At 43.1% G+C, this 26,739-nt stretch overlaps 1 protein-coding gene across 3 annotated transcripts in view; it reads left to right on the forward strand.

The window, feature by feature from the left end:
* The first annotated feature begins 964 nt into the window (after positions 1 to 964).
* Positions 965 to 26,739, forward strand: part of PCBD2 (pterin-4 alpha-carbinolamine dehydratase 2) — a 40,527-nt gene continuing 14,752 nt past the window's right edge. Inside the window, exons 1-2 of one of the 3 annotated variants that reach the window (XM_036898085.2) lie at positions 965 to 1,177; positions 3,909 to 4,040. In XM_036898085.2, coding sequence (XP_036753980.1) covers positions 1,094 to 1,177; positions 3,909 to 4,040 — 216 coding nt within the window. In that variant the 5' untranslated portion in view covers positions 965 to 1,093. Of the gene's footprint in view, positions 1,178 to 3,908; positions 4,041 to 7,529; positions 7,569 to 26,739 lie in introns of those variants that run through there. The other 2 variants (XM_036898111.2, XM_036898103.1) reach the window with 2 other exon arrangements.

A 26,739-nucleotide genomic window follows, 5' to 3' on the forward strand; every position in this document is an offset into this window, starting at 1 on the left:
GGTGGAGGTTAAGAGGGAACACCCTCTTTAAAATCCACATACAATTTCTGACCCTCTCTGTTGACCCAAAGCCTTACTGATAACAGCTGATTAACACATAATTTGTATATGTATTATAAACTGTATTCTTACAATAAAGCAAGCTAAGAAAAGACAAAGTTTTTTCAAGCACAAATCTCCAAATTTTCCAATATATTTATTGAAAAAAGTCAACGGATAAGTGGGTCCAGGCACTTCAAAACTTTTTTCAAGGGTCAATTATATACCAAAAACCAGTTCACTTTAAAGGTTGAGTTTTACAGTAGGTGAATTATATCTCAAAAAGAAAGGGCCAAAAAAAGAAAAAAATATATAAATAAATACATACCTTTCTCCAAAAAAAAGGATATAAGAGAAAATCGAAATCTGTCCACATTATCTCTGGAGTGCCTGAGTGCCGCACCCGTGCTGCTTGTTAGCACTATTCGCTAGTTTTTTCAGATACTCCTATGCAAGCAAAACCAGACGAGCCCGCCTGCCCCCGAGGCCTTGGCAGCTAGGTGAAGGCAGCACAGCTGCAGTCGAACCCACGGCCCCCAGCCCCGGGGCTGCATCACCGGTTCACTGCCCTCGCAGCGCGCGCACAGGTGTGGCGCCCAGCGCCCAGCGCGGTCCGTCTCGGCCCCTGCCCGCGACATCCTCCCACCAGCGGAGACTGTGCGCCCCGCGGCCCGGGTGGGAGCCCAGCACAGCTACACCCTCCGCGAGCACGCGGCAACCCGAGAGGAGCCCGGGGTCCCGGAGGCCGGCCTCTCCCTCGCCCAGGCCGGAAGCCCGGCCCGCGGGGTGACTCGGAAGGAAGGGGTGCTGAGCGGGGTCTGGAGGTGCGCGGGCCTGCGGGGGCCAGCCGCGCCGCGTCCCGCCCGCTGCCGGCAGCGGAGGCGGCCGCCCGTGGAGCTCCTGGGGCCTTCCGGGGACGAGCTTTGCGGCCCGACCTGGCTCGCGGCTGGGAGCTGCCCGCACGGCCTCGGCTCCGGGCCGGCCCCGCTGAGAGGCGCCCGCGGCGGAGCGCGGCGGGCAGGCAGCGCGACGGGCAGCCCTCCGGCCGGCGGCGATGGCGGCCGCGCTGGGGTCGCGGGCGGCGACGCGGCTCCTGTTCGCGGCGCTGCGGGGCCGCGGCCCGGGCGTGGAGGCCATGGTGAGTGCTGGAGGCCCGCGGTGCGGGAGGAGGCCCCGTGGGCCCGGCTGAGGGGCCGCGGGGCCCGGGCAGCCCCGGCCTGCGGGCTTCGCCAAGTTTGGGCACCGGGCAACATCTTCGTTTGCTCTTGGCTTAAAAACTCCGTCGTGGTCTAAGAAATGGCTAACCGGAAGACAAACGAGGACGAATTCTTTTTTAAGTGAATATGAAAAGTAGTTGTGAAAATACTTGATGCTCAGGCTCACCTGATGGGACTGAAGGTGCGCGGTGCTGGTGGGTTCCCCGGATGGTACGCGCGGCTGGAGCGGGGCTGTCCGTCACGGCGCGCGCGCGGTTACCCGGGGCCTGGATGTTGGGTTAACTCATTTATCTTGGAGTTAATTTTTTGGGAAATTAATAATAAATATAGTGACACATCATTTTCCTCTTCCGAGGGGCGTTCCAAGTCCGTTTCTTTCGAGATGATTGATTATATTGGGATAATTTGAGGGACAGTTTTAACACGCAGTACCACCTAGTGGGGAAATGTTGCATTAAACCCACCACTTCATTTTCTTAAGTTGTGTGTTGAGCTCATTGGGCAGTTTGAAATTCTTTAAAAGAAGAAATTTAAAATAGCTTGATGATGGAGTAAAATGAGCGCCCCGCTTCGTGTCCATTAAGGTGAGAACGCGAGCTGAGTGCCCACTGCCACCCAGGCGTGTCCCAAGCCATCTCTCTACCCAAAATGTGGGTGACTAAGTAAAATTACTAGGTTTGGGAGGAATGAATAAACCGACAAGATTTGAATAGCTGCCACGTGCTAGGTTCTTTGCTGGGTGGCTTTACATTAAAGATCTCTAAGCCTTTCAGAAAATCTTGGCAGGTAGATACTGTAACACCTGCGCTCTAGACGTGAGCATACTGCAATTCAGAGTAGCTAAGCGATTTGTTTAGGATCCCACAGCTCAGAGTAACAAAGGTAGGTCTTGAGTCAAGTTTACTTTTTTGCAGACCTGTGCTTTTCCCTGACCCTTCCCCCAGCTGCCAGAGAAAAAAATTAAACCCACCACAAAGGGTTGTGCAGAGGTTGTGTCCCAAAGGGGACCATTTGATAATGCAGATGGAGTGGCTGCCTTTCAAGTCCCTGTTCCTGGTCGGTCATCTGTGGTGAGCACATTGCCTCACTGAGGATGTGGATGACGGAGAATGCAGAGGGAAATAGCTCCGTGTGTTCCACACACTCCAGGCGACTGCTGCCTTACCCACAGCATGATTAATAGTTTTCTTTGCAGCAACTCAAAGTGGACACAGATAATTCTGTTTCTTTAACAAAATACTGTGAGTTGACTTAAAATATTTAAGTGTTTAGTAAGAATTTTGGATTATTTCCTATGGTGGGTTTTTGTGGACATTTTTCAGAACAATCATTATAAAACCAATGAATAGATATTTTGCTTCTTAATAATAAGTGGTTTTCATAACAAGCCTTTAAATGTCTTTATTTAACTAAGGGGTGTTTTCATTCTTCTCTTCTGGTTGCTGTGGGCAGGGTAGCTGGCCTAGCAAGGAAGAGAAACTACAGAATTGGTTCATTGGCCTCCTTTTTTCCTCTTCATAGAATAGGTTGTCCTAAAGTAAATTTATTTACTTTGCCCTTTAATTACATAATGCCAGTTATGAATGGTGTTAGGGTTTCTTAAGGAGGAATGAGTTGTAGTTTGGAGTAGTTGGAGGATCCAGCTCAGTCCCCAGTTACTCTTTGATGAAGAGCCCTCACATTAGCTTAGTCTCTCTGGGTGACAGTCCTTCTCTCTGCTAAGCCTACAGTAACCCTGCAAATAGGTGAGGCAGGAGGTGTTGGTTGGCATTCAATGCAGAATGAGAACAAAGCTCTTCTGACTTCTACTACGTATTTTTTTCTCTCTCTGACCATCACGTTTAGAGTTCTGTTATTTAAAAACCAAGTAGCATGGAAACTGTGGGGCTGTTAACCAACAGAGCCCTGGATTTGTGAGTTTCATTGCCAGGGTGCATAGAAACAAGGTGGGCAGGGCACCCAAGTGCTTTGGCCTGGGCAGTGCTCTTGCTAGACTGTGGAGGGAGCTTATCTTGCTGGTGCTCTGAGAAGACACTCCACTAAGGCAAGGGCTTTTTACCTCTAGTCCAGACGGTCTGTGGACCCCCAGGAAGCTATTATACAGAACTCTGTGTAAATGTGCATTTGTTTGCACCCCCCCTCCAGAGGACTGGTTTTTATCAGATCTGACAGGGGATAGTGAACCCAAAATGGTTACGACCTATGTGAATAAGCAGTGAGGGCTACTCAGCTAGTGTGGGACCATCCAAAGGACAGTAGAGAAGGACTTTAGAGCCCTGAGTTCTAATCTGGGTCCTGCCAATGGACTTGGAGGGCTTCCTTGGGTGGGTGTGATTACCTCAACTTCCTACGTCCTGAAATTGGTAATGGTCATTAGTAAGATGGACACTGGTAATAGAGACGCAGAATTGTGAAGTCTGAGGCAGCAGTAAGAAGGGTGGTGGACAATATACCATTCAGGCAGCCTATTTTGCATAGAGCTAGCCTTGTTTTTGTCTGTTTCTTGAGAATGAAGGACAAAGATGGAACAAAGATGGTTAGAAATTGTTGCCCTTAATATTTTTTTCTACATCTCTACATAAGGTGAAGAGCTATAAGCTTATTTGAGATTAAACCTCTACATTTCAGATATTAAATGTATTCTTTTCCTAGTCAGCAGATGCTCACTGGTTGACAGCAGAGGAGAGGAGCCAAGCTATACTTGACCTTAAAGCAGCAGGATGGTTGGAATTAAATGAGAGAGATGCCATCTACAAAGAGTTCTCCTTCAAAAATTTTAATCAGGTAATTATGATGTATTCTTGCTAGTCCCATGGTCTGTTTTTGTCACCTTAGGCTGTTACTCATTCTAATAGTACTGGTTGTCTGGTCCCATGTGGAGTTAGGGTCCAAATCCTCCTTAAGAATTCAGTGATGGTTACTCTCCATCCTTGTTCACAGCTGCCCCCACCCGACTGGGTTGATTCTCATTTCAAGGGGGAGGGGGTGGTTTTTATCATTTGGAAAATCAAATTCTTAAACTACTATTCCTTTGATTTGGTCTTGGTTAGGGTCTTTAGTTTCCTTTCAAATTTTAAATAACATTAAAAGAGAGTGTGAGCTTTTTGTGTTTATCAGAAGAGGGCATGAGTAAAAACAGTTGAGACATGCACACCTACTTGACTGATTTCCTGTACTTTTCTTGGACAGTTGTCAAGTTTTCTTTCTCCCTGTTGTATTTCTGTCCCTAAATCATCTCCCAGGCTGAACTCTCTTCTCTGATTGGCTCATTTTCCCCAAGCCCAATAGCTTAGCCCTTGAAGCTTTTCTTAAAAGCTGGCCTCCCCTTGGAGACTCAGCCTTAACCAGGTGAGTCCTCCATTAGGGCCCCGCCCTGCTCAGAGAGTCATCTCCCATGACTTACCCTTCAGTCCTTACTTCATTGCATTTATATAAGGTCATTGCTTTTGACTATTTCCTGTTTGTTCAGTTAGTTTGGTAATCCTCTGAACAGATTTATTGTTTTTATTTATATTAGGTGTCAGCATCTAGAAGGCAGAGACCATGTTTGCTTAAATAACTATTGTACCTAACACAGTTCTGAGTACAGACAGGCATTTGATAAATGCAGACATTGATTACAGTGTTTGCTAGTTTCTGGAAGGGTGTGTGAGGACCAGATTTCCACCAGAAAGACGTTCAACATGTTTTCCTAGTAAATGCCATTGGCTCCACTGAGCCGCATGCCCTGTTCTGCTCTCCATCCATCTGGCTGCCAGCCTTCTGCTGTGAGTCTCCAACTCCTGAGGAGCCCTGGCCCAACTGACTCCCTGTCCCTACTGCCCCATGTGCTCAGCGGCTCTTGTCAGGGGCTTAGCACTCTGTTGCTGGTGGCAGTGAATCCCATTGGTACAGTAAGCTTGCGCATAAGCTCTAGGTAGCATTTTCCAAGCTTATTAAAATTCTTACATGTGTACAGCCTGACTTCTTTAAGCCTGGGCTAATTTATTGGGCTTGAACATGTGGCTTAAAGTACCTGAGGAGTGTTGCCGCAGGCTCTGCCCGTGAGTTGGTGGTCGTGCGGCCCCACTTCCCCTTGTGCTTGCGGTGACTTTCAGAAATGGGAGGGAAAGGAAGCTGCTCAGGGCATCCTTTGTAAACTGTGACTTTATTCGTCAGGACATTTAATTAACCTAACTGTCTCCCCCCACCTTCACTCAGATTTTAGGAGAAAGAGGCAGATGACAAGAAAATGAGCCCATGTCAGGGAATGTATTCAGAGAACCAAATTGAGATTATAATGCAAGGTCAGTTTTCCAGCCAGACGCCTGTGACTTTTGCGTATGCAGTGGCCTGTCATGGCAACTGATGTTGTGATGGACTCTTAGTGCCCCCCAGCCAAAGATCACCAGGAATGCACCAATGGTTGAACAATTTGGGCTTATCGCTTGTTGCTGCGAGGGAGAACCCACACCGTAGGGAACTATGGGGGCATCTCAGGAAGACTGTGTTAGAAAGGTGTATTATAGGATCTGGGCTTGTGTTAGAGATTTTGGTGAGTTTTTAAGGATCAGGGCTTTGCTCTGGATTGGATGCTGTCAGAAAATGAGTAATTCCACCATTCGATGTCTTAATAAATCTTACCTAGAGGGAGAAGAGATCAAAGTGGGGCCAAAGCTGAAATCGGTAAAGCAGAGTCGTCACTCATTAGCTGGGAGAGGAGTGTGTCTGGTGTTTTTGTACTTTGGAAGTGTTCATCTTCTGTCTGTATTCAGATATCATTACACGGTAGTTTTGTTTTTGCTGTAAAACACCACAGTCACAGAGTGGCCTTGCCCACTGTTGATGTTTAGGTTAACACCAAGGACTTGGTGTGAGTGCCAGGCCAGCTCTTAGCAACACCATGGTCATGCTGAGAGGCCCAGCCAACTCCCAGATGTCAGGGGCTGCTTTTCTCTATTTCACAACTGTTGTTAAGAGTGGTGACCCTCTAGCAGTGAAAGAGCCTCACTTACCTTTCATTTAGGACAGAAAAGGCTTTGTTTTCTATTACAAAACAATCATATAAAACATTAAATAGGGTGGCGTAAATTAAAATGTTACCGTTCCAACTATTTTCATTTCTCTATTCATTTTTTTCTGTTCTCTTCCAGTCTTCCTTTCTAGGTATTGTTTCTTCATGATGTGGCCATTTACATGTAGTTATTTAAAAAATTTTTTAAATCAGTTTAATTTTATTGTAAAAGTAATATTCATTAACTCAACAAATATTTATTAAGCATCTTCTCTGTGCTAGGTACTATTCTAAGCTCATGTAGTTCCCATTGTAGTGGAGAAGATAGACAAAAACAAATGACTAGATAATATAATTTCACGTAGTGATAAGTGCCACGAAGAAGAATAAACTAGGATATTGGGGTGCAGAGTGCTGGAGGACGGATGCACTGTTTAAGATGGAATGGTCAGGAAAGGCCTCTCTTGGGAGGGGACACCGAGGCCTGGGTACTGTGAAGGAGCTCAGCATGTCAAGACCCAAAGGAAGAGCATTCCAGGTGGAAAGGACAGCAAGTATGAAATTTCTGAAGGAGGAACGCTCTTGGCAAGATTGAGGAAAAGCCGGAAGGCCAGTGTTCTGGAATGGACAGAGGAGAAGAGACTGGTAGGAGGTGGTGCTGAAGAGAGTGAAGGGCCAGGGCCCGGGAGCCCTGTCACTGTGGCTAGGAGTTTGGATTTTACATGTGAAAGAAAGCTAAAGCAGAGAAGTGGATGATTTGGTTTATGTTCTGAAAGGATCTGCCTGGCTGTTGTGCCAGATGGTAGGAGGGCAAGAGTGAAAGCAGGTGGACTCGGGCCTTTGTGACAGGCCAGCCGAGAGACAGTGGGAGACTATGGAGGCAGCAGTGCGGTGGGAGAAACGTAGGATGACTCGTGTATTTTGAAGCTAGAACAATCAAGTCTTGCTGTGAGATTGGACGTGGGGGAAGGAGAGGGTCATGAATGATCCCAAGGTCCTGATCAAGCTATAGGGTGAAGGGTGGTGCCACTGGTGTCATTTACTGTGCTGGGAAAGATGGAATGGAGGGCAGGGTAGGGAGTTAAGAATCTTGTTTTGGACTTGTCAGGTTCGAGATACTTATTAGTCATCCAAGTGGTGATACCAGGTCAGCTGTTGGATTTGTGAGGTTGGGGCTAGGCTGGTATCAGTTTGAGAGCTGTCAGATAATTGTGGGAGCCCAGCCCTGGATTGGCAAGAGAGAACAGGATAGAACGGGCAGGTGGAGGCGCAGAGCACCCAGTATGTCCGTTGTTATGGGAAAGAAGGCAGATCGATGGGTACAGATGCGGGTGGTTGCTACACTGGTCCTGGGAAGAAGAGGTAATTCCCTTCTGATTGTTCCGGATTTTTTTAGTGAGGCCATCAATTGAGAAGAAGTAGAGTGTGAGGGAGGGGTGCTGGGGAAAGGGAAGATAGGTAAAAGAGTGGAATAGCCATCTTGGAGACTGAGAAAGTGAACCAACGAGGAAAGTGTGGTCAGTTGCTTGGCAGCTCTCAGTATCCCCGGAGATTGATGGTCAAACATTTAAAGTGAAGATTTTGTGTATTTTGACTGGCCATGTTCAGCTGCTTGGGTGTAGGTGCGCAGTATGTGCTGAGCTGGGCTTAACAAGGGCTGAACTTTTGCCAGATGAGTGCGTGGGGAACCGAGGGGCACAGGGAAAGGGCATGTGCAAGGACGGGGTTAAAATACTGGACTTTGGACCCTAAGGTGGCAAGGAGGGAAGTGCCGCTGTGGGAGAGAAGCAGCTGTGGGAGACGGGGAGGCGGCGGGAGGGCCAGGTAACACCATCTTTTGGGAGGGCAATTTGGTGATGTGTAGCAACTTTTAAACTGCACATATCCATTGCCCCAATCTAAAAATTAATCTTCTAGGTATAGCCCTGCCTGTATGCAAAATGGATATGTGATCATGTCCATCATAGTCCTGCTTTGGGCCCATACTGTCTTCTCGGGGACAGGCCTGTCCACGTGCACGGGCGAACCTTGGTGAGACCGGCTCCCGCGCCGGAGCCCCTCCCCCAGCAGGCCCCGCCCCCTGCGCTCTGCTCCGGGGCTCCGGGCAGCGTCTGTCCTGGCCTCAGCTCCGCAAGCTGCAGGGAGCCGCTGTCAGAACTAACCTGCCCTCTCCATTAAGAGATTTCATCCCACATTGGGTGTTAGCAGATATTTTAAGAAATATACGTAAAAACTGCATTCTGTGTTGTTCACTAGATAGGTTCTGAACATTTGTCACTTCTTTATATAGTCTTCTTATTTTACTTAACAATAAATCTTCAGATTACACTTGGTTGGTGTTATCATTTTTAAATGGTTTGCTCATACAGAGTGTGAAACTCTCTCACCAGTTTGCTTTGGAATTCATTTCTTTTATTATTACAGAAAACCATACATGCTAGAAACATTTTCAGTGACCCTGGCTGAAAAACCTGTTTCTCAAAGCTCTGGGTTATTCTAGGTTTTACTATAATAATAAATAATAAAATACATCTGGACTTTTTTTCTCTTAGAGATTTTATCCCGAGATAGGGTTACTTCCAAGTAGTTAGCATTCATGTGATAGCTCAGATGGATACAAATACTAGAGATTATAAATGCAAAAACTCCCAAGGGATTCTGATAGCATAGGTAGATGCTGTGACCATAGGTTTCTGTTGCTGTTAGCCCCCCATCTCTCCGTGGTGGACTGCAATAGCCTGCAATGCGCTGTGGCTTGGTGGGCAGTGAAGGGCGATGGTGAGTCTCTGAGCTGTCAGAGCGTGGCAGTCCCAGGACTCGGAGGCAGGAAGTTTCCATGCTTGGAGTGGTTCTGGGGCTCAGACAGGGTGAGGCTGGCGTTTTTAAAGGAGTTTTGTTCTCTTTCTGTTCATGTAGACATAAGGAGGGAGAGGTCTGTAAGTGACAAACTTACTGCTAGGTGTTTGGCAACTGTAGGGAGAGTGCTTTGAAAAAACAGAATGTGACTTAGAAATGTTGGTGTGAGTGTCCCATAAAGAGAAGTTTTGTTATGCATTGTCTTCTGTGGGGACAAGTGGGGAGCTTACAAACTCAGAGGAAACGTTAGGCTTTGGAAGTGGGTGCAGAGTTGAGGCTTTGAAACCCAGGAAACAGCTACTCTAGATGCCAGCAGGTGGAGCCCTCGGGGCAGGAGCCCAGACTGGCCAGGCTGCAGCACTACCCCCTGGGAAGGCGGGCCCACTCCCTTGCTCCTGGGTGCGGGGTCCACCCTTGTTCAGCATGGAAATAAATAGAATATCAGGGATAGGTAAGCAGTTGTGGTGGAGCACCTGACCTGGTTTGGTATCTTTTGGGTGAATGAAGAATTCTGGGTGGAGGATATAAGGAGTTTCCAGTTGGTAAAAGAGGGCATTTTTGACTCAGGAGAAAGGGACTGAGCTCTGTGAGAAAGAACTGTAATTCCCTGCATTTCTGGAGGAGCCCCCATACCTTGTCTGTGCTTTCTTAGTTGGGCCTGCCTGCAGGGTATTTGATTTTGTTAGATTGAATCATATGAACTAACTGATACTCAGACCTAAAAAGTAACACTTTTACTAGGTTCAGTCTAATAGCTTGTTGGGGTGTAGCTTCTCTTGCAGGGCAAGGTTCAGGCTTTGTTTGTCCTTCATACTGTTCTTCACACTCACACAGCTGCCCTTAGAAGGTGGTTGGAGCTGGAGCGGGGAGGGGGCCTTCTGAACCGCCTGCGCTGTGATGGTGGGGGTGGGCTCCCTGCATCCAGTGAGTCTGGGTTTGTAAAATGTGGCTCCTCCTGTGCTTGGAGCTCCGGCTGTAGAACTGTTGCTGACTTGCTTTATAAAAATGTTTTATTGAGGAATTTGATAATAGGCTTAGCGTTAACATTTTGAAACACTTAGCGGAGTCAAAGGCTTGATGGTACCAGAAGAAAGACAACTGCTAATGAAAATCTTAACAGTTCTCTGTGGAACACGGGTCTCAACAGCTGTCATTGTGCATGAGTTAGTTAAGGTTTTATTTTTCATTATTGTGCACCATTTTTGGTGCACATCAAAGTTATGACTCAGTAATGTGGTAATGTAAGTGTCACATCTGAGCAAGCTTGAAAGCAGATACTCACTCTGCCTGTTGAAGGTAGGGAAGCATTCCCGGAAAGGATGTTCCTAAGGCTAGAAAGTATCTAAATTAGAAAGTGTCATTTTGCTTTTAACATAGGCTAATGTCTGTATGTCTGGGAGCCAGGTAAGTGGAAACTTGTGTGATCAGCATACACAGCAGCTTGGCCTGACGTGTGCTCACTGATGGGCTCTGTAAGCCGCAGCTGACTACAACCTGAGAAAATGTCTATAGTTGTCATTGGAGTGGAGTGTAGAGACGCATTTTAGCAAACTTCACCTGAAATTTGAGAAGATAATAATGATATCTGTGTAGTGTGCTCCTGTTGGTGTTCCCTTTGGGGTCACTCCTGGGGTCCCAGGGAGCCCTGAGCAGGACCATGCCGACGTTGTCAGGCGGTGGCTGAGACACCAGTGTTGGTGTCCCCCAGGGTGGGGAAATCAGAGCCTAAAATGCCATCACTGGGAGCCTTGCTTCTGCTGCGTATGTCGCGCAGTAGGGTTAGACCTGATGTGTATTCGTAAAAACATGTGACAGAGACCAGGGGAAATGTAAAACAGGTGTCAAAAATGCAAATATGGCACCACACTGCAGCGTGAAAGTACCGTGGTCATTACCCCGCCCTTTAATAAAAATGGACTTTTAACTGCATCATTTTTTCTTCGTCGCATGGTAAATCTCCTGTTTACAGAACTTATCCTGAGTATTTTGTGAAAGTCAAACAGCCAAGAAATATAATTTCCTCAACAGTCTTTGTCTTGCCCTTTTTACAGATGGTGTAAAATCAGGTGTGTTAAAAAATAAAAAGCAGTTTGAGCTGACGTGAAAGGTATTTCAGATTTATGCTTTGCAGATGATATTGGTATGATTAATGCATTCATTGCTTTTTTTATTGCTTTTCACAGATAATGTACATGATGCATGGAAAATGTTGTGGGTTTAAATCTTTGCCAGGTTTAGACTGTGAATATCAACAGATGTTATCATCTAAGTACTATAATTATTATAAATAAAAAATTTGTCATGAAATACATTGACATAAATTTCATTTATGTAAATTGCTTTCATTAGTATAAAACCTTAGTGTAGCTGTTAGGGTTTGTACAGCACTTTAGATGAGATTAACTTGGTATATAATGTGGTCACAAATGGGTTGCTTTAAATTTAACTGACAAGAAAATAACACTCAAAAGTTAGGAAATTGCAGAGGCATTTGTTTTCAGTCTGTGTTGCTGGTGCTGCTTAGATAGGTTTAATGTGAATTAATAACAATGGACTGCCTGCTCAATAATTATGTAAAATAATTTAAAGGAGACCTTAAATAATACTTAAAGGTATTTTGATCTTGCTCTTTTCTGTTCTGTTTCTGTTTTTCTTTAGTATGCCAGCCCATTGCTTTAATACAGCCATTAGCAATAGTGTTCATTCAGGTTTGCGCAGCAAGAGTTTTGTCGTATTAGGGTTGTGACATAGAAACTTGCATTCAACTGTTCCAAAATATGGATATTGGGTGCCTGGTGGAGCAGCCTTATTAGCTAGCTGGTCAGCTTTTCCTAGCAGCCAATACAATGGTGCACTCACGTTTCTCTGGTCAGGGGCTGACCAGTTGCTTTCTGCCTTCCGGAGGGAGTTGGTGCCCCTGTGTGGACAGGTGGGTGAGGTTTCTTCTTCCCTGGCTCCGAGCTGTGTTCTGCTCTTTTTTTCTACATCCTTGTACACAGAACAAAGCAGTACCTCCTCTCCCCTGTTTTGCAAATAACTTACCATCATATTGCCATTCTAGTTTAAGCGGGAATGGGCCATTTTAACCAATTCACTGAATTTTATAGAACATGGACGCAGACTGAGACCCTGGGAGTGTTTGTGGACACACTAGATGATGTCACTGATAGTAGGTGCCAGACTTCCATTTTGGCTCTGACAGCAGTGTTTTGGATGCTATTGTGATACAGAAAGGTGTTTTTATTTTTATCTTTGTTTGTCCGAGGAGGTATCCTTTTCCCCCCAAAACTGCTTGTTTAATTATTTTTCTGCCTTAAATGGGTTTGACAGTACTTCCCTGAGAAAAGGAGTATTCACCAGCTCAAACAAACAAAGCTGAACTTGTTAGGAGTAACCCATGTATTACTGTTGAGCAATCAGAGGTCATCTAATTGTATCGTTAAAGTCAATCCTATCAAAACAGCAAATGCTGCTAATAAATCTGTTTGCTCCTGTGCCCTCAGCTAGCAAGGCAGGATTGTGGCCTTGTACTATATGATTTATGAAACTGACTTCAAATCCCCTTTCCTTGCCACTGCAGCCCTGGCTGTGGGCATGCACCGGGTGCCTGGAGCAGGCCCATTTGGGACAGGACTGGGAACCACATGGCCTCCCTATTGAGGGTCAGATAGCCTGGCACTATAGGGATCAGTGAGTCTGGTAGGGCCCCTGAGCTGGCAACCACTGATGGGCCGATATCCCAGGCACGGAAGAAGGAAGATGCCAAAGAAGTGCATGATTCCGGTTCTGCCCAGAACAGTTCCCAGTTTTGTTGGGGAGGTGGCACATATGAATATCCAGATAGTTGTTTTTTGAAATTGCTGTTAATCAGGAACTAGAATATGAGGTACCAATAAACTGAAGGAGGTGTATTCCAGGATAGCTGGAGAAGGAAAATTTTGAATTGTCCTCAAAGGTCTGATAGGTTGGTAAAGGCACTCCAGAAAACAATGCGGAAGATCCTCAAAAAATTAAAAATAGAACTACCATATGATCCAGCAGTATTACTTCTGGGAATATATATGAAAGAAACAAGAACACTAACTTGAAAAGATATCTGCACTCTTACGGTCACTGCAGTGTTATTTACACTAGCCAAGACATGGAAACAACCTTGATGGATGGGTGGATAAAGAAGGATGGAATATCCAGCCGTAAAAAATAAGGAAATCTAACCATTCGTTCCAACATGGATCGACCTTGAAGGCATTATGCTAAGTGAAATCAACAGAAGAGGACCAATATTGTATGATCTCAATTACTAGAATCTAAAACAAACTCAGAAAAAGGGATCAGCCTTTGGTTACCAGAGGCGGAGGGTGGGGGTGGGTTAATTGGCGGGAGATGGTCAAAGGTACCAAGGAAAGGTCTGATAGGTTTTCCTGAGGCAGGTAGCTAAGGGAGGGGGCAGGAGGTGGCAAAGGCCAAGGACAGGGAGAAAGAAGGCGCCTCTTATTTGTACTGTGTTAGGGAGATTTGGGCCCTAAGCCTGGTTCAGGAAGCTGGGCTGAAGATGGGCAGGGATGGTCCTTGAGTCGCTCTCTCCCTTGGATTAGTTTCCTTAGGTTTCGAGTGTCTGAAGGCTAACTTCCTTCTTCTGTCTTTGCCCTCCAACTTTTTTGTTTCTCTCAGCAGTACCACCATCTTCACAGTACTTAGACCTGAAACCTGAAGAATTATCTTGACGATCAGTCACCAAGAACTGGTCAGTCTTCCTCTGTTGACTTTGCCAACATGGACACCGCCTCTCCAACACAAGAGTGTCACGAGAGAGAATAACGGGAAGATCTAACTCAGTTTGAGGACCGTTAGGGAAGGCCTAAGGAACCTCCAAGCTCATGCATTTTCTTTTTTTCCCTCTTTGTCCACTGACGCATTTTATTTGCATGTATGTATTAGGTCCCTAAGAAAAGATCCCGGGATCTTCCCTCCTGTGTTTTCTTCTTGCTTCTTTGTGGTCCATGATGCTCATTGAGGTTGTCAGTACAATGAAACCAAACAGATGGATGGGAGCAGGTTATTTTGCCATTTTTCTAGATCTTTGAGTTGCCCATCAAATCTGGGGCCAATAACTCTGCACCTGTTCAACCTGCCCATGAGGTTCAAGATTTTCCCAGCTCTTTGATTACCAGTGATTATGAATTTGCCAACATAACCATGCTTCATCATCACAGTTAGAAACTAGGTGACGACTTGGCTTTGCGTTTGGGCATTGTTGGTGCTCTTGAGAGCACCAGTCAGGACTTTTTGTTTGTTTGTTTGTAATTAAGGTTTCATTGATATCACCAGCCAGGGCTTTTATGTGCACCACTACGGCGGCACGTTAAGATTGTGGGAAGAAGACAGGGGGACAAGCGTGTGGTTATGGGAAGCCGGTGGGCTCTCGCGAGACTTTCAAAGGGCTGTCAGCAAAAAAAAAGACTGCTTAGTGAGGGAGGTGGGTGATGCGTTTTCTTAAAAAGACCAATCAGATGTCCTAGAGGATGGAATGGAGGTGGGAGAAGGCAAAAATCACACGGAGAGAATGGTAAGGAGGTTTTGCATAAGTCCAGGTGAGACGTCGTAGCTCGGTGGACACAGCAGGAGATTGTGGACTGGGGCAGTGACGGGAAGCAGAGAGGTGTAGATGTAAGAGCTGTGTTTAGATTACATGAGCAGTAATCAGTTGTACCATATATAACTGAGAGAAATGTAAATGTAAGGAAAAGTCCCAAGTCGCTCTAACTAGGGAAGAGTAGCGATGGGTGAGGAAGAACATCTGGAGCTGTTAAGAATGACTTCCAGATTTAAGACCTGCGGAACAGGTGGTCGGAAGTGACGTTTACTGAGCTGGGCAAGTGTGGGAAAGGAACACGACTGAGGGTGCAGGGATCAAGATTTCTCGTTTGGACATTGTTAAGTGTGAGACATAGAGATGTCAACTTCAAGAAAGCAGCTTTATGTCCAAGTTAAGAATGGAAAATAGAGGTCTGCGTTGTAGATAATTAGGGAGTCATAGGTGTGTATAGAAGAAAGGATGATAGATGAGATCACTCAGGCAGAAGTTGTGTAAGGAGAGAAAAGTCTTGTTTCAGAGCTCATTCCATTTAGGGGTTGGATGGAAGAGGAGGAGATCACGGAAGATTGAGCTTTAGTAGTGAAATAGGAAGAATATCAGGCCAGTGTTGTATCAAAAGAAGATGGGGAGGGAGAAATCATTTCTGCTGAGACTCCAAGTAAGATGAGTACCGACGGACGACCACTGAATTAAGAAGCTGGTGGTCATAGCAAGGATGATTTGGGTGAGGTGGGGTGCAGGCCAGCCCGGACAGGAAGTGGAGCTCATGCGCCGTATACAGATCTTTGTAGCCACAGCTATTATTCTCTTGTTTTTTCTTCCATTGAGAATTCAGCCCTTGGGTTCTTTTTCATTGGTGGTGTTCTTTCAGCCTTGTTCTGGTATTAGATCTATGAACACTAGGGCTAGACGGGATGAGCCATCTGAGGCCTGGGGGTGAAGTGCTTTGCCCACGTTGATGATGAACCAGTGGCAGAATTAGGATGTGACTAAGTGCAGCTTAGACTGTGTGGCACAGAAATGTGACTACTCACCAGGTGAGTCCCTTTGTGTGTCTCCATCTAAGATTCAGGCACCTTAAGGGCAGAGACTTGGGTTGTGCTTGTGTGCATCTCCCACAGTACCCAGCCCAGTGTTACGTAGGTGTTTGTTTTTGTTTGTTTTATTTAGATAGACCTCGGAGTATTTTGAATACATGCGGTCCCCTGAGTGGGCTCACTAGGTAGTCCTAATCAGTGCCCTTAGCCCCGTGGGAGCATCATATTTTTCATCTTTTTGTCTCCTACAGGGTCTTACCTAAAACCCTTTCTCACCAAGGGCTCTTCCTCTCCACTTCCTTACTCTTAGACACAGATGGTTCTTCACGGTGGCCAGCTGAGGTGGCCACTGAGTCGCTGTGTGTGACGCACTTCCCAGGGCAGCGTTGATTGTGCCTTTGTTCTGTGTGCAGTTTTGAAGGATCAGAGAAGGAAACGGGCCACTTTCGCATCCTTAGTAAATTGCCTCCCATACTGAGAGACTGAGGTTGGCATTTAGTGTTTTGGCTTCACAGCTTCAGCCACCCACAACCACGTTTTGTGAATATTGGTGTCCTGGGGCGGATGTTAGACCCTTCCAAGACACCACCAAGTACCATCCTGGGAGATGGCCCCAGGCCCGGTGATTAGGCAACTCACTTCTGTTTCAAGACAGTTCTTTTAATCTGAGATCCTTTTTTTCCTTTTCTTTTCTGTGACCACTGGTCCATCACTCTTAGCTGATTTTTTAAAATCATAACTTGATGGCATTCTAGATAGAAAAGTTTACAAATTTATAGGAAACATTTTTAGGAATTATTTTTAGAAAATTTGATGTAAAAATGTTGTTTTGAGATCATTCCGTAAACACATAACTCTTTATGCTGCACTGTTTGCCTGAAATGCAGCCAAATCAGTTTTCTCTGTGACTGTTTGGAGAATCACAAAATATCTTATAACCAAAGAGTGTTTGAGTGTCTGCTAGGCATTAGTAGCTCATTGTTAGGTGACCTATGAAATAACAGATTATTTTATTGAAGTGTCCGAGCAGCCTTGCAAGGTTAGGTTAGTAACCCCACCTGGCTCATGGCGGGAACAGGAACGTTCAGAAACCTGCTCAAACTTACAGAAGGAGCAGGCAACAGGCATCCTGCCCTGTGGCTGTAGCTCATCTTCTCTAACCCAAGTCTATATTTTGAAGGGTTGTGGAATAATTCAGGATGTGTGTTACAGTTCTGTTTGGGAATGTCTCAGACTTTTGAATGAACAGCTCTGCTGTTCAAAATTGAGTCTGTTTCTTTGTTCTGTTTAGGAAAAATGTTCATTTTGGAGGGCTTAAATTGCATAGTATGTTTTTTAATTTGGAAAACATAAAAATACAAAATCCTTCTGCCCACTTAAAAAACAATATGTGTAAGTTTGTATTTTGTGAGTATTTATGTATATATATGTGTATATTTGGGGTCACATTGTAGATGTTTTTTGCTCAGTTGCTTTTTTCACTTCATGTATGGTGAACATTTTTCACTGTCAGTAAAATATTTTAATTCATGATTTTTAATGATGGGATAGTATGTTATCCATGGAGCTGAAAAGCCATATTTAATTTAACCAGTACACCTTTCTGCAGTAACTAACCATTTCACCATTTCACAGATGAGGCTTGTGAGTCTGCCTTTTTTATATGATCCACATAACTGCTGTCAGTTGGTCACAAAAGTATCAGGGAGTCCTAATAGGTTCTTGTTGCTAACGGTATTCAGACTCTTCATGCCCATTGAGATCAGGCATAGATCCAGTTACTTGTTAAAAAAAAGTAAACAGAAATCATTGCTTAGATAGAATCTATCTGTTGAAGCTAAAAAATCAAGCCCTTCAAGTTACTTGAGAAGGTCAGAAGGAAAATACTCCGTTATAGGGCTTTGTGGCTAACCATGCTCACAGCTTAGTGCAGTGATGTAGGGAGTATTTTCATAGAAATGTTTTTCTTTTTGAGATTTTTTTCAGATAAAGAAGACTTGCTTAATTCGGGAAGAGTTATTTCATAGGAAATCAAATCTTTGTAAATCCTCTATCACTTTTCCACATTTTAGTTCTCTGGCAAATGATGGCTTTTAAATGGTTCAAGGAGGATTGCTTAAAAGGAACCCAACCTTTTTTTATACATAACTGTCTTTTTACTTGTGAATTTAATAGGTAAGAGGAACTTGTGTTTTCTCTGTATGTTTGTCTATGGGTGATACTGCTAATACTAACTCAGATTGGTAATAACTCGTAATGAGTTTAAAAACAATTTCACCTTATGATAATGTTCTGGGCGTGATGAATGACTCCAAGGAACTTAAAAAACCTCAGCAGTGATGTTGGCCAGGTGCTGGAGAGCTGCCTCTGCCTGGAGATCAGTAACCGGTGCAGCTTGGTCCTGTATGCTGGTGGTGTCTGATCCTGTCGTGTGCTTGGGAGCCATGAAATAAGCTTCTTTTCAAGTCTTAGTGCATCATTTTTTCTGACATTGATCAAAGGTTGGGAAACTACTATTATATATGTAGCCAGGGTATTCATAACTGTCTTACATTCTTAATCTTCTGGCTGTTTGGTTGAAATATATCTACGCCTCTTAAATATTGAAGGCATAATGTCCTTTAACCTACAACTGCAGAGTTAAAATGAATTTTATGTGAAATATTTAGTTGTGGACCACATCTTCAGCTTTTTACATGCCACAGTGGTCTTGTTTTTTTCCCCTCCCATTGTCTGATAGTGAGGTCATTTTCAGTCCTCTGAGAAATTCTATTCCCAGCCAGATGCGGCTCATATATTAAAAGTAGCACCTGTGGCTAATATCACAGCAGCTTACCATAAATTTACATGGTAACTAGGATTATATCTGTCAAGACTGTTAAAAAACATCTAGATTTAATTTGATTTCCAGTATTGTAGAAGCTCTCCAACATTTTGCTTCATAACTATATTTTAAAAGTTAAAAATCACTCCACTGTTAAAGTTTTATAGCACTCATAGTGCCCATTAAGTTGATTTGTTCAATGGAGGTCAGAGTAAAGCAACTTGGCTACATTAAGATCGGAAACCAACCCATTTGTGACAAATTTAGTCCTTTCGTGTGAATCTTCTCAACGTCTCTGCACTGATTGGATTCAGGTGTAGCTTATGTCAGTAGCATTTAACCTCAAAAGAATGAGCAGTGTGATTGGGTCGTAGTAAATTATGGGGCATTTTGCCTTCGCTTGTTTAAACATAACTGTTGACTTTGTTGCCCATGCTTGACTGCTCCAGTGTCTGTCTATGAACGAGTAATTTGGTTTTAAAGACATCTTGGAAAATTGGGGTACCTGCCCTTGCCCCTTTCCCTCCTTTAGGTGATCCTTCCTAAATGGTTTTGTTCCCCATTATCCTTTGAGTCATCTCCCACATGTTATGATTTACACACCTGCAGTTATAAAATTATTTTGGGGTGTCCTTATATCATGTTGTTCAACTTTCCAGCATTTATGAATACAATAATGATTCACTATAAATCAAAATAATTTACAAGGTACAGAGAATCTGCTCCTACAAACAGGAATTGAATGATTAATTTCTTTGGTGTCCTCCCATTTGAACATGGGTCCTTAAAAAAGAAACTGGTAGCATTTCTTTGTATTTGTGAAAGCTTGCTCACAGTCCAGAACTGAATTAAAGTATAAGTTCAACCTCTAGACATTGAGTATTTTAAGACATGCGAACAAACACCAGCCAGCTAAGAAATACACGATGTCTCTGTCATAATCAGTAGGTGTGATTGTCTTAGCAATAATCTTGCTCCCCCCTGAAGAAAATCATAAACGTTGGCACTGAGGGCAGAGCCGTGTGCAGCTGGGGCCCTTAGCACAGGGCCCACGCCCTGAGGGGGCATGCTCATTTTAAGTTGGAACTCAGTGTGGAGGCACTTTCTGCTCTGTTGATCCTCTTCCTGGAAGAACATCTATAAGCTTTTTTGAGCTTGAGCCTCACCAAGGAAGTGAAACAGTAGCCAAGGATAATTAAGCTGAAAGGTTGTGATGATGGAAAAAATGATTAGGACTGAGGCTAAAATTGTGTACATTTAGTGTGTTACCAGGTGTAATTAATCACTTAAAAGGTATAAGAAAATACATTAATGACCAATCTAGAGCCTAGTTTTGGGGGTGAATGATGACATCTCTTCTGTATTTGTGCGTCTAGGATAAATTTAGCTCATAGGGAAACTTAGGGGTCGTGAATCTGGATTGCTGTTGCAGTTCCTTCTCACACATCTGTGGAGAGGAGGGGTACACATTGAAGACGGATGTGCCCAGCACCCGTTTCTCACACAGCCTTTCTTGGTTTCTTCCTCCCCTACTTCTTTTACTTCTTACCGGGGCTTCCTGGTTAGCTCTTCTACGCCCTCCCCCCACACTGCGGTAAGCTCCCTGAGGGGCAGGGATTGTGTCCCAGGGTCTAGAGACCAGGAAGGTGCTTGGTACAGAACAGCAGACTGACAACTGGGTATGTTCTATCCTTTCCAGAGCTGACAGGAAGATTCTGAATCTTACAAATATATTAAGGTTTTCAGATCCTGTATGGAAAGCAGAAAGATAGACTGACAATTGGTTTTGCTGACCACAATTCCTGTTCTCCTCACTCTCCCATTTTGTTTCTAACGGTGTCAGTTGATGTTCTCAGGGAGAGAGCAATCATTAGATTGCTGGCAGTGAGGCTACCTTGCCATGTAGCCACCTTAAAGATCCCCAGATAGAGCCTACAAAGGACTCAGGAACTGTGTCTGTCCAGTGGCCAAAGACATAACCTTAGAAGGCTGAGTTTTGAGACTAGAAATAAAGTTTATTTTAGAAGACTGGCTTGTTTTCGCACAGAAGTATTATTTCCTCTCAGCTCAGAAATTAGTTAAATCCTAAAATACCATTGAATTGAAGTGCACAGTGCCAGCTTTTATCACTCATTAATGACATATTACCTTAAGTGGTTTACATATGGGAGAAATGGGGAAATAATTTAAAGCCAAATGGATCAATCCGATAGCACTAAATATGTATAAAGTACTCTGAATGCACTGCCTTATAAGGCAGTATTTAGCTTGCTTCTTTCCTAAGGAACATCTAATGTTGACAAATGAAACTGTGGTATTAGCTGCATTTTTATTTAGAATTTCATTTTAAGCCATGCAAAATACTATTATGTAATTGGATTTTCAGATTACAGTATATGAATGAAGTATATATTTCTTCTAATGAAATCCTCATTTGGCAAATTTTGGCTTTTCTATAGTAGTTGCTCTTGCATGAACAAATATATTCATTTAACATGAAAATTTTTCATTCGTATCAACAAATATTTCTTTAAATACATGCATCTTTTCTTTCCCTAAATTATTAAAAAATAAGTTTTATTTAAAAAATAGGCAACTTTGTTATAATGAGACCTTGTTATAAATCTCATACTGTAACAGTCTGGGACTATAATTAAGAATGGGTTCTGCTGGCAAATGTTGGGAAGAGGCCAAGAAGAAAGTTACAATACATTGCTTATTTACAAATTAACCATTACCTGCCAAAAGCACATCAGACCCACACAGCGGACATCCGCTAATCCAGTGGTTAGCCGTTCCGGGCTCTAATGCACACTGTTTTACACGTTAACGGTTTTGAAGTTCCAGGCCAAAGCTGACCTTTCACATGTGCTCCGTTCACAGTAGGAATCTCCACTCACTGCTTCCTGTCAGAATGGATTATCGTGACATAGCCCAGGGCTCACTTTGGCTGCAATTAAGTTTTTGATCAGAATTATTTTGTTCACAAACAATCACATTTGTTAAAATGTTACATCTGCCCTGAAAACCACTGGCAGCTTCTCAGTTTATCAGTGTGATGTGAGTATAATTCTTCATTTGTTTTGCATAGATTGGCAAACTATCTTATATATGTTACTTAATGTTTTTTTTTTTTTTCCTTTTGCTCGTTTCTGCCTTTCACTTCATTGGGTTTGAAAGGAAACTATATCTTAAAATTAGTAAGAATCCTCTTGTAGACTTTGAGAATTTGAATGGAATTGTTTTTGGTGCAGAGCAAAATTATCCAGTTGAGCCAAGACTCCAATATTATTTCCAAAAATTGTCAGTGGTGGTTCTGTTTCTCACATGAGGAAATGTTTTAGCCTTGTGAGTGTGGGGGTTCGAGGGTTCGATCCTTGGTCTGCAGTTCCTGGAGTCTGTGCCTGAGGTGTCGCTGCCTTTCTGTGTTTATTGTAGTGCACATCTCAGGATCCATCACTCTTGCCATTGATTTTGGGTACCAGAAGTGAGACCAGCAGTGGCTTAATTAACCTCGCCTCTCATGGTTCTTTGAGTGGCTTTTAAAAGTCATTTTCTCACTAAAAAATGTCAGCGCAGATATCTAAAGCTTTTTCGTTGACTAACCACTTCATGTCTATAATGTGGGGAGGGTATCTCTCAGCGTCCTCACCCCTTTTTTGAGCCTCCGCCTTTGGAGAAGAGTGTGTACTTAGTAGGTTCATGTTGGCTGGGATACTTTGAGAGCGCAGGGTTAGAGTTTGGATTAGAGTTTAACATAGAATGGAAATTAACCTTTGACTTAATTTTGTATGAGAGTAGAGACCGGAAGCTGGTGCTGAGGTAGTGTTGGGAGGTAGGGAAAAGGAATAGAGTCAGAAGGTTGTGACCTTAAGAGTGCTTGAATGCTGTTTGAAATTCAAGCATTAGGTTTAGAAATTTTAATTACTTTATTTATATATGTAAATATATATTATGTATATTTATGTATACATTTATAATTATATATTATATAAATATATTTATAAATAAACAAATAAATATATATATATATTTAGAATGCCCTTAAAGCAATTTATTACCAGGTTTTAAAATATTGCATTAAAACCCTAACCATTTCCCATTTGTTTTGATGTAACCAGTCTCACTAACTGCTGACTCATAAAATTGCAAGTGGCAAATAAAAGGTGTTGCATCAAGAAAACTGTTTATTTAGCTATACTTTTTAAGCTTTTTAATAATGTAGGGCCAATCTATTTCTAAAATCCAAAGGCGTTACTTAAAATGGAATAATATAAATGCTGGCTATGTTAATTTAGCCTTAGTTTTTTCTATTGTCAGATTGTGAGAAGATCTTTCTTATATCTGTTTCTATAAGTATGTTTTTGGCCTTAAAAAATACCATATTTGGAATGTACCTGACCATATTTACTGTTTAAAGAGGTATATTTAAGGAAAAGTACTGAATAGTTTTGAATTTGAGAGAAAGCACCTACCTGGGACCCTCCAAAAATAGGCATAGGTAGGTTTCTTTTAGCTGTCATTATTCAATACTGCCCTGCCTTCTTAGAAAATGGTGCACAAACAGAAGGTGGCTACAATTTCTAACGTTATTACAAGCTTATGTGAATGTAGTCATTGATTTTCTTGCATCAGATTTTTGTTGTATTTTGAGATTCTGAAATTTTTAGAAGTTTGTGTTTGTAACCTGTTATGCCCATATAATATGTATGGGACATCTGCTGAGTCATAGGAACCTTCACCATCTCTGAAGGGGGTTTTTCCAACGCTGCCAAGAGAAGCAATGTTGCAGAGTGGCCCAGTTTTTGCCAAGAAACAGAGACCACTAAAATCCTGTGTAGCATCCAACATATGTAGATGCAGTCTCCAGGCCTGAGACCTTCAGTGCCTCTAAAGAAGGCAACAGATGAAACAAAATAAGAAGGTTCAAAAGTGTTCTTTCTGGAAAGGCTGAGACAGACATTTGTGACTTGGGGTCTGCTCTCACAATGTATGAAACTGAAAGATAAATTGGACACAAAACTACCTTGAAGTTTTACTGGAGCTTGTAAAAACACTTCTGAGGTTCCCAAATAGGTCATTTATGCCAGACAGAGAACTCTAGATTCTTTCCTGACTGCTATGAAAAAATAAACCCTCAGTTCATACGCAAGATGATTGTTGGCTTAGGGAGATCTCAGTCAGTGTTGTGAGAAGAAGAATTGTTTTTTAATCACCAGGAACACAGCATTTATCTCTGTATGCAGGTCATCAAGTCCCATAGTAGGAGGGACCCAACTGTCACTGGTCCGCCCTCTTCCGGCCACGATGGGGAGGCCAAGGCTGAGAGGCAGGAGTAACTATCCAAGCTGGCAGCACTAGGTCTGTACCCCAACTACCTTTTCCCTTCTCAGTCTGTGGACTTTCTCTGTCGTAGGACTGTTCAGGTGCTTTTCCCTAATATTCTGCATGGGACCATTTAAAGTTAAAGCAGACCACCTCTTGTGTAAAGAAAATTAACTCAAACTAAAAATTTTAGGGCATGCTTGCTTATCTGAGGCTTGAGGCTTTGAGCCAGGTAACTAACTGCTGCAGTTCTTGCCAGTTCCAGCCCTGTTGGTCTCATGGAACGTGGCTCTCTGGATTGTACATTTCTTCTGGAACCACCTTCAGTTTATTTCTGACCTCATACCCATTCCCCATATTCACAGCTTAGCATATTTTTTATTTAATTATGGCGCTGGATTTGCAACTGGTCTTAATTTCCAAGGTTACAGTGAAGAATACATCTCAGAACACCAGGGCAGGCCTGGTCCCCAAGTTTGCACTGGGTGCTTGAGGAAGATTAGGCAGACCAAGAGGGTAACGGAAACTGATCTCATTATGATATTCTACCTGTATCATAATTTTGAAAACTTAAGATGCACATCATTTAGAGCAGTATTCTCTTCTCTAAGCATTAAGGACAGCAGTGCATAAAGCTCCTTGGCATCCTGATTCCTCGGCCTTCTCACAACTCCTTAGTGAGTGGTCCTTTCCTGGACAAATAGGGTTGCTGAGCACAGAGGTTGGTTGGCATGCCCACAGTCACGTGCATGGGTGGCTGGAAGAAGTATCTGAGGATAGGAACTAGGATCCCAGAGATGTCCACTCCAGGGTTTTCCCCAGTGCACACAGCCTGCACGTTGGAAGGTTTGATGACAACGGGGTCGCTGCCGTTTCAAGTTTGCTGGGTGGATTATTTGTTCGAACAGGTTCAATTGTCATGGTTTTGGCACAGCAGGTGGTTAATACCTGAACTAATTGGTTGCCTGAATAGGTTGCTCAGTAAAGAGGACTCTTATCATATTATCTAATGTTTCACTTTAGGGTACTGAAAAAAAAGGATTAAAAAAAAAGATTTCTCATTTATTCCATAGACACCTCCCAGTTATGCATCCACTCTTCTCATTTTGTGTCCCTGAAACTCCCCAATGCTATTGGTAGAGAATTCAAAGAATATTTATGTTAAAGCCTGGCTCAAAAAAATATATCTGGTAGACATGTCTCTCTTCTACGTGATTGAACTACTTGCATGAAATAGTTTCTGAAAGAGAAAATTGAGATTTTGCAGCTTCTAAAAATAAGTAAAGGAGACAATGGAACCACATGGAAACTAAGCAGGATGTTTTAATGTTATAAGAAGATTCAAAATACACAACAAATGAATATTATCATGACAGTTGTAGGGAAAAGGGAACAAAATTTATAATAGTCTTTCTAAGCCTCTGTATTGCTTTATTTTTCTCTTATAATTAAATTTCTTAAACAAAAATTATAGGAAATTATTTTTGCTTTAATTAGCTTTTAGATAAATAAATGGAAAAAGTATCGTCTGCCATCGGGGATTTGTTCTGAACTTACCTGGAGGCTTTGGAGTCAGACATGCTTAAATTGGAATCCCAGCCCCACCTTTTATAAGAGCATGTGACTTCTCCTCGTGAAACCTCAGCTCTTTCCTCTGTACAGTAGGACTGATCAACCTGCTAGATGATGATGTGCTAGGATTATTAGGTAATATTTTTTTTACTGAACATTATTGTGTGCATGAGGGTGCTAGCAATTGGTGCCCATCATCTCCTTGTACCCACCTGGGACTCTCAGTCCAGCCAAGTCATGTGGCTTTCTTAAGATCTGGGTCTAGAGTCCAGGTTTTGGATCCCTAGACTAATACCATGTCCATTTTATTGTACTGTTTCTGATACAGTATATGTGTTTTTAAAAATATTGTATTTCTCTGCAAATTAAATAAAACTTTCAATAAATTAGCCACAGTCTACCCATTCCCCTATTGATGGACGTTTAGATTCTTTCTGGTGTTGTTACTGTTAGTTCTGTAACAAGCATCCTTGTGTCTCCTTGTATAAGGTGTAAGAGTTTCCTTTGGGTATAGATCTAGCAGTGGATTGCTGGGTTAACTCGTTGATATACAGGATAATAAAAAACGAAGGTCCAGGATTTTGAGGTCAGGGCAGGGACAGTCAAATTGTAGCCCAGTGGCAAGGCTATTTGTCAGCAGAGGACCCCTATCCACGCATGAAGCCACAATAATCCATGGTGACCTGAGCCCTCGTGACTTCAGAGCAATGTGAGCTGATTTTGAAGTGGTTCTGGAAATCTGGGAAGGTGTATGTAAGGGGCAAAGATCATGGAAACATGACTTAGCAAGTGGGATCTTGGTCCAGTCAGTGCTTTAGGGCAAAAAAGACCCACTTTTCACCAGAATTCACTTTTGATGGCACTAACTTGCAATGTCACCAATAATACTGCAGATTTGTACTCTAATACCTTAAGTTTTTGCAAATGTGCACAATGTTAAATTGAAACCCAAGTTTCTGAATGTCTATTGTTTGAGAAAGTTTATCTAAAATGATATTTTTCTCTTAATTCCACAACTTAGAAGATTCCAGGTTGTGACAGAAATGTAACTACTTGCTGCTGCATTCCTGTACACATCCCTCTGAGACTGAAAAATGGTGCCAGTCATGTGGCTTAGGCTCTGTGCTTTCTGGTGCCGGTAAAATTGAGTTAGGATATGGTGTGGGCTTCAGTGGATTTGGGATTGGGATGCAAATGCCTCGTATCTACCAGTCCTGTCTCATCCAGTTGTGTTTTGATAATCTCCTTGCTTTCAGTGGAGGAATCCTATTTTACACTGG

The sequence above is a fragment of the Manis pentadactyla genome, chromosome 13 (assembly GCF_030020395.1).
Source record: "Manis pentadactyla isolate mManPen7 chromosome 13, mManPen7.hap1, whole genome shotgun sequence".
In the NCBI taxonomy this organism is placed as follows: domain Eukaryota; kingdom Metazoa; phylum Chordata; class Mammalia; order Pholidota; family Manidae; genus Manis; species Manis pentadactyla.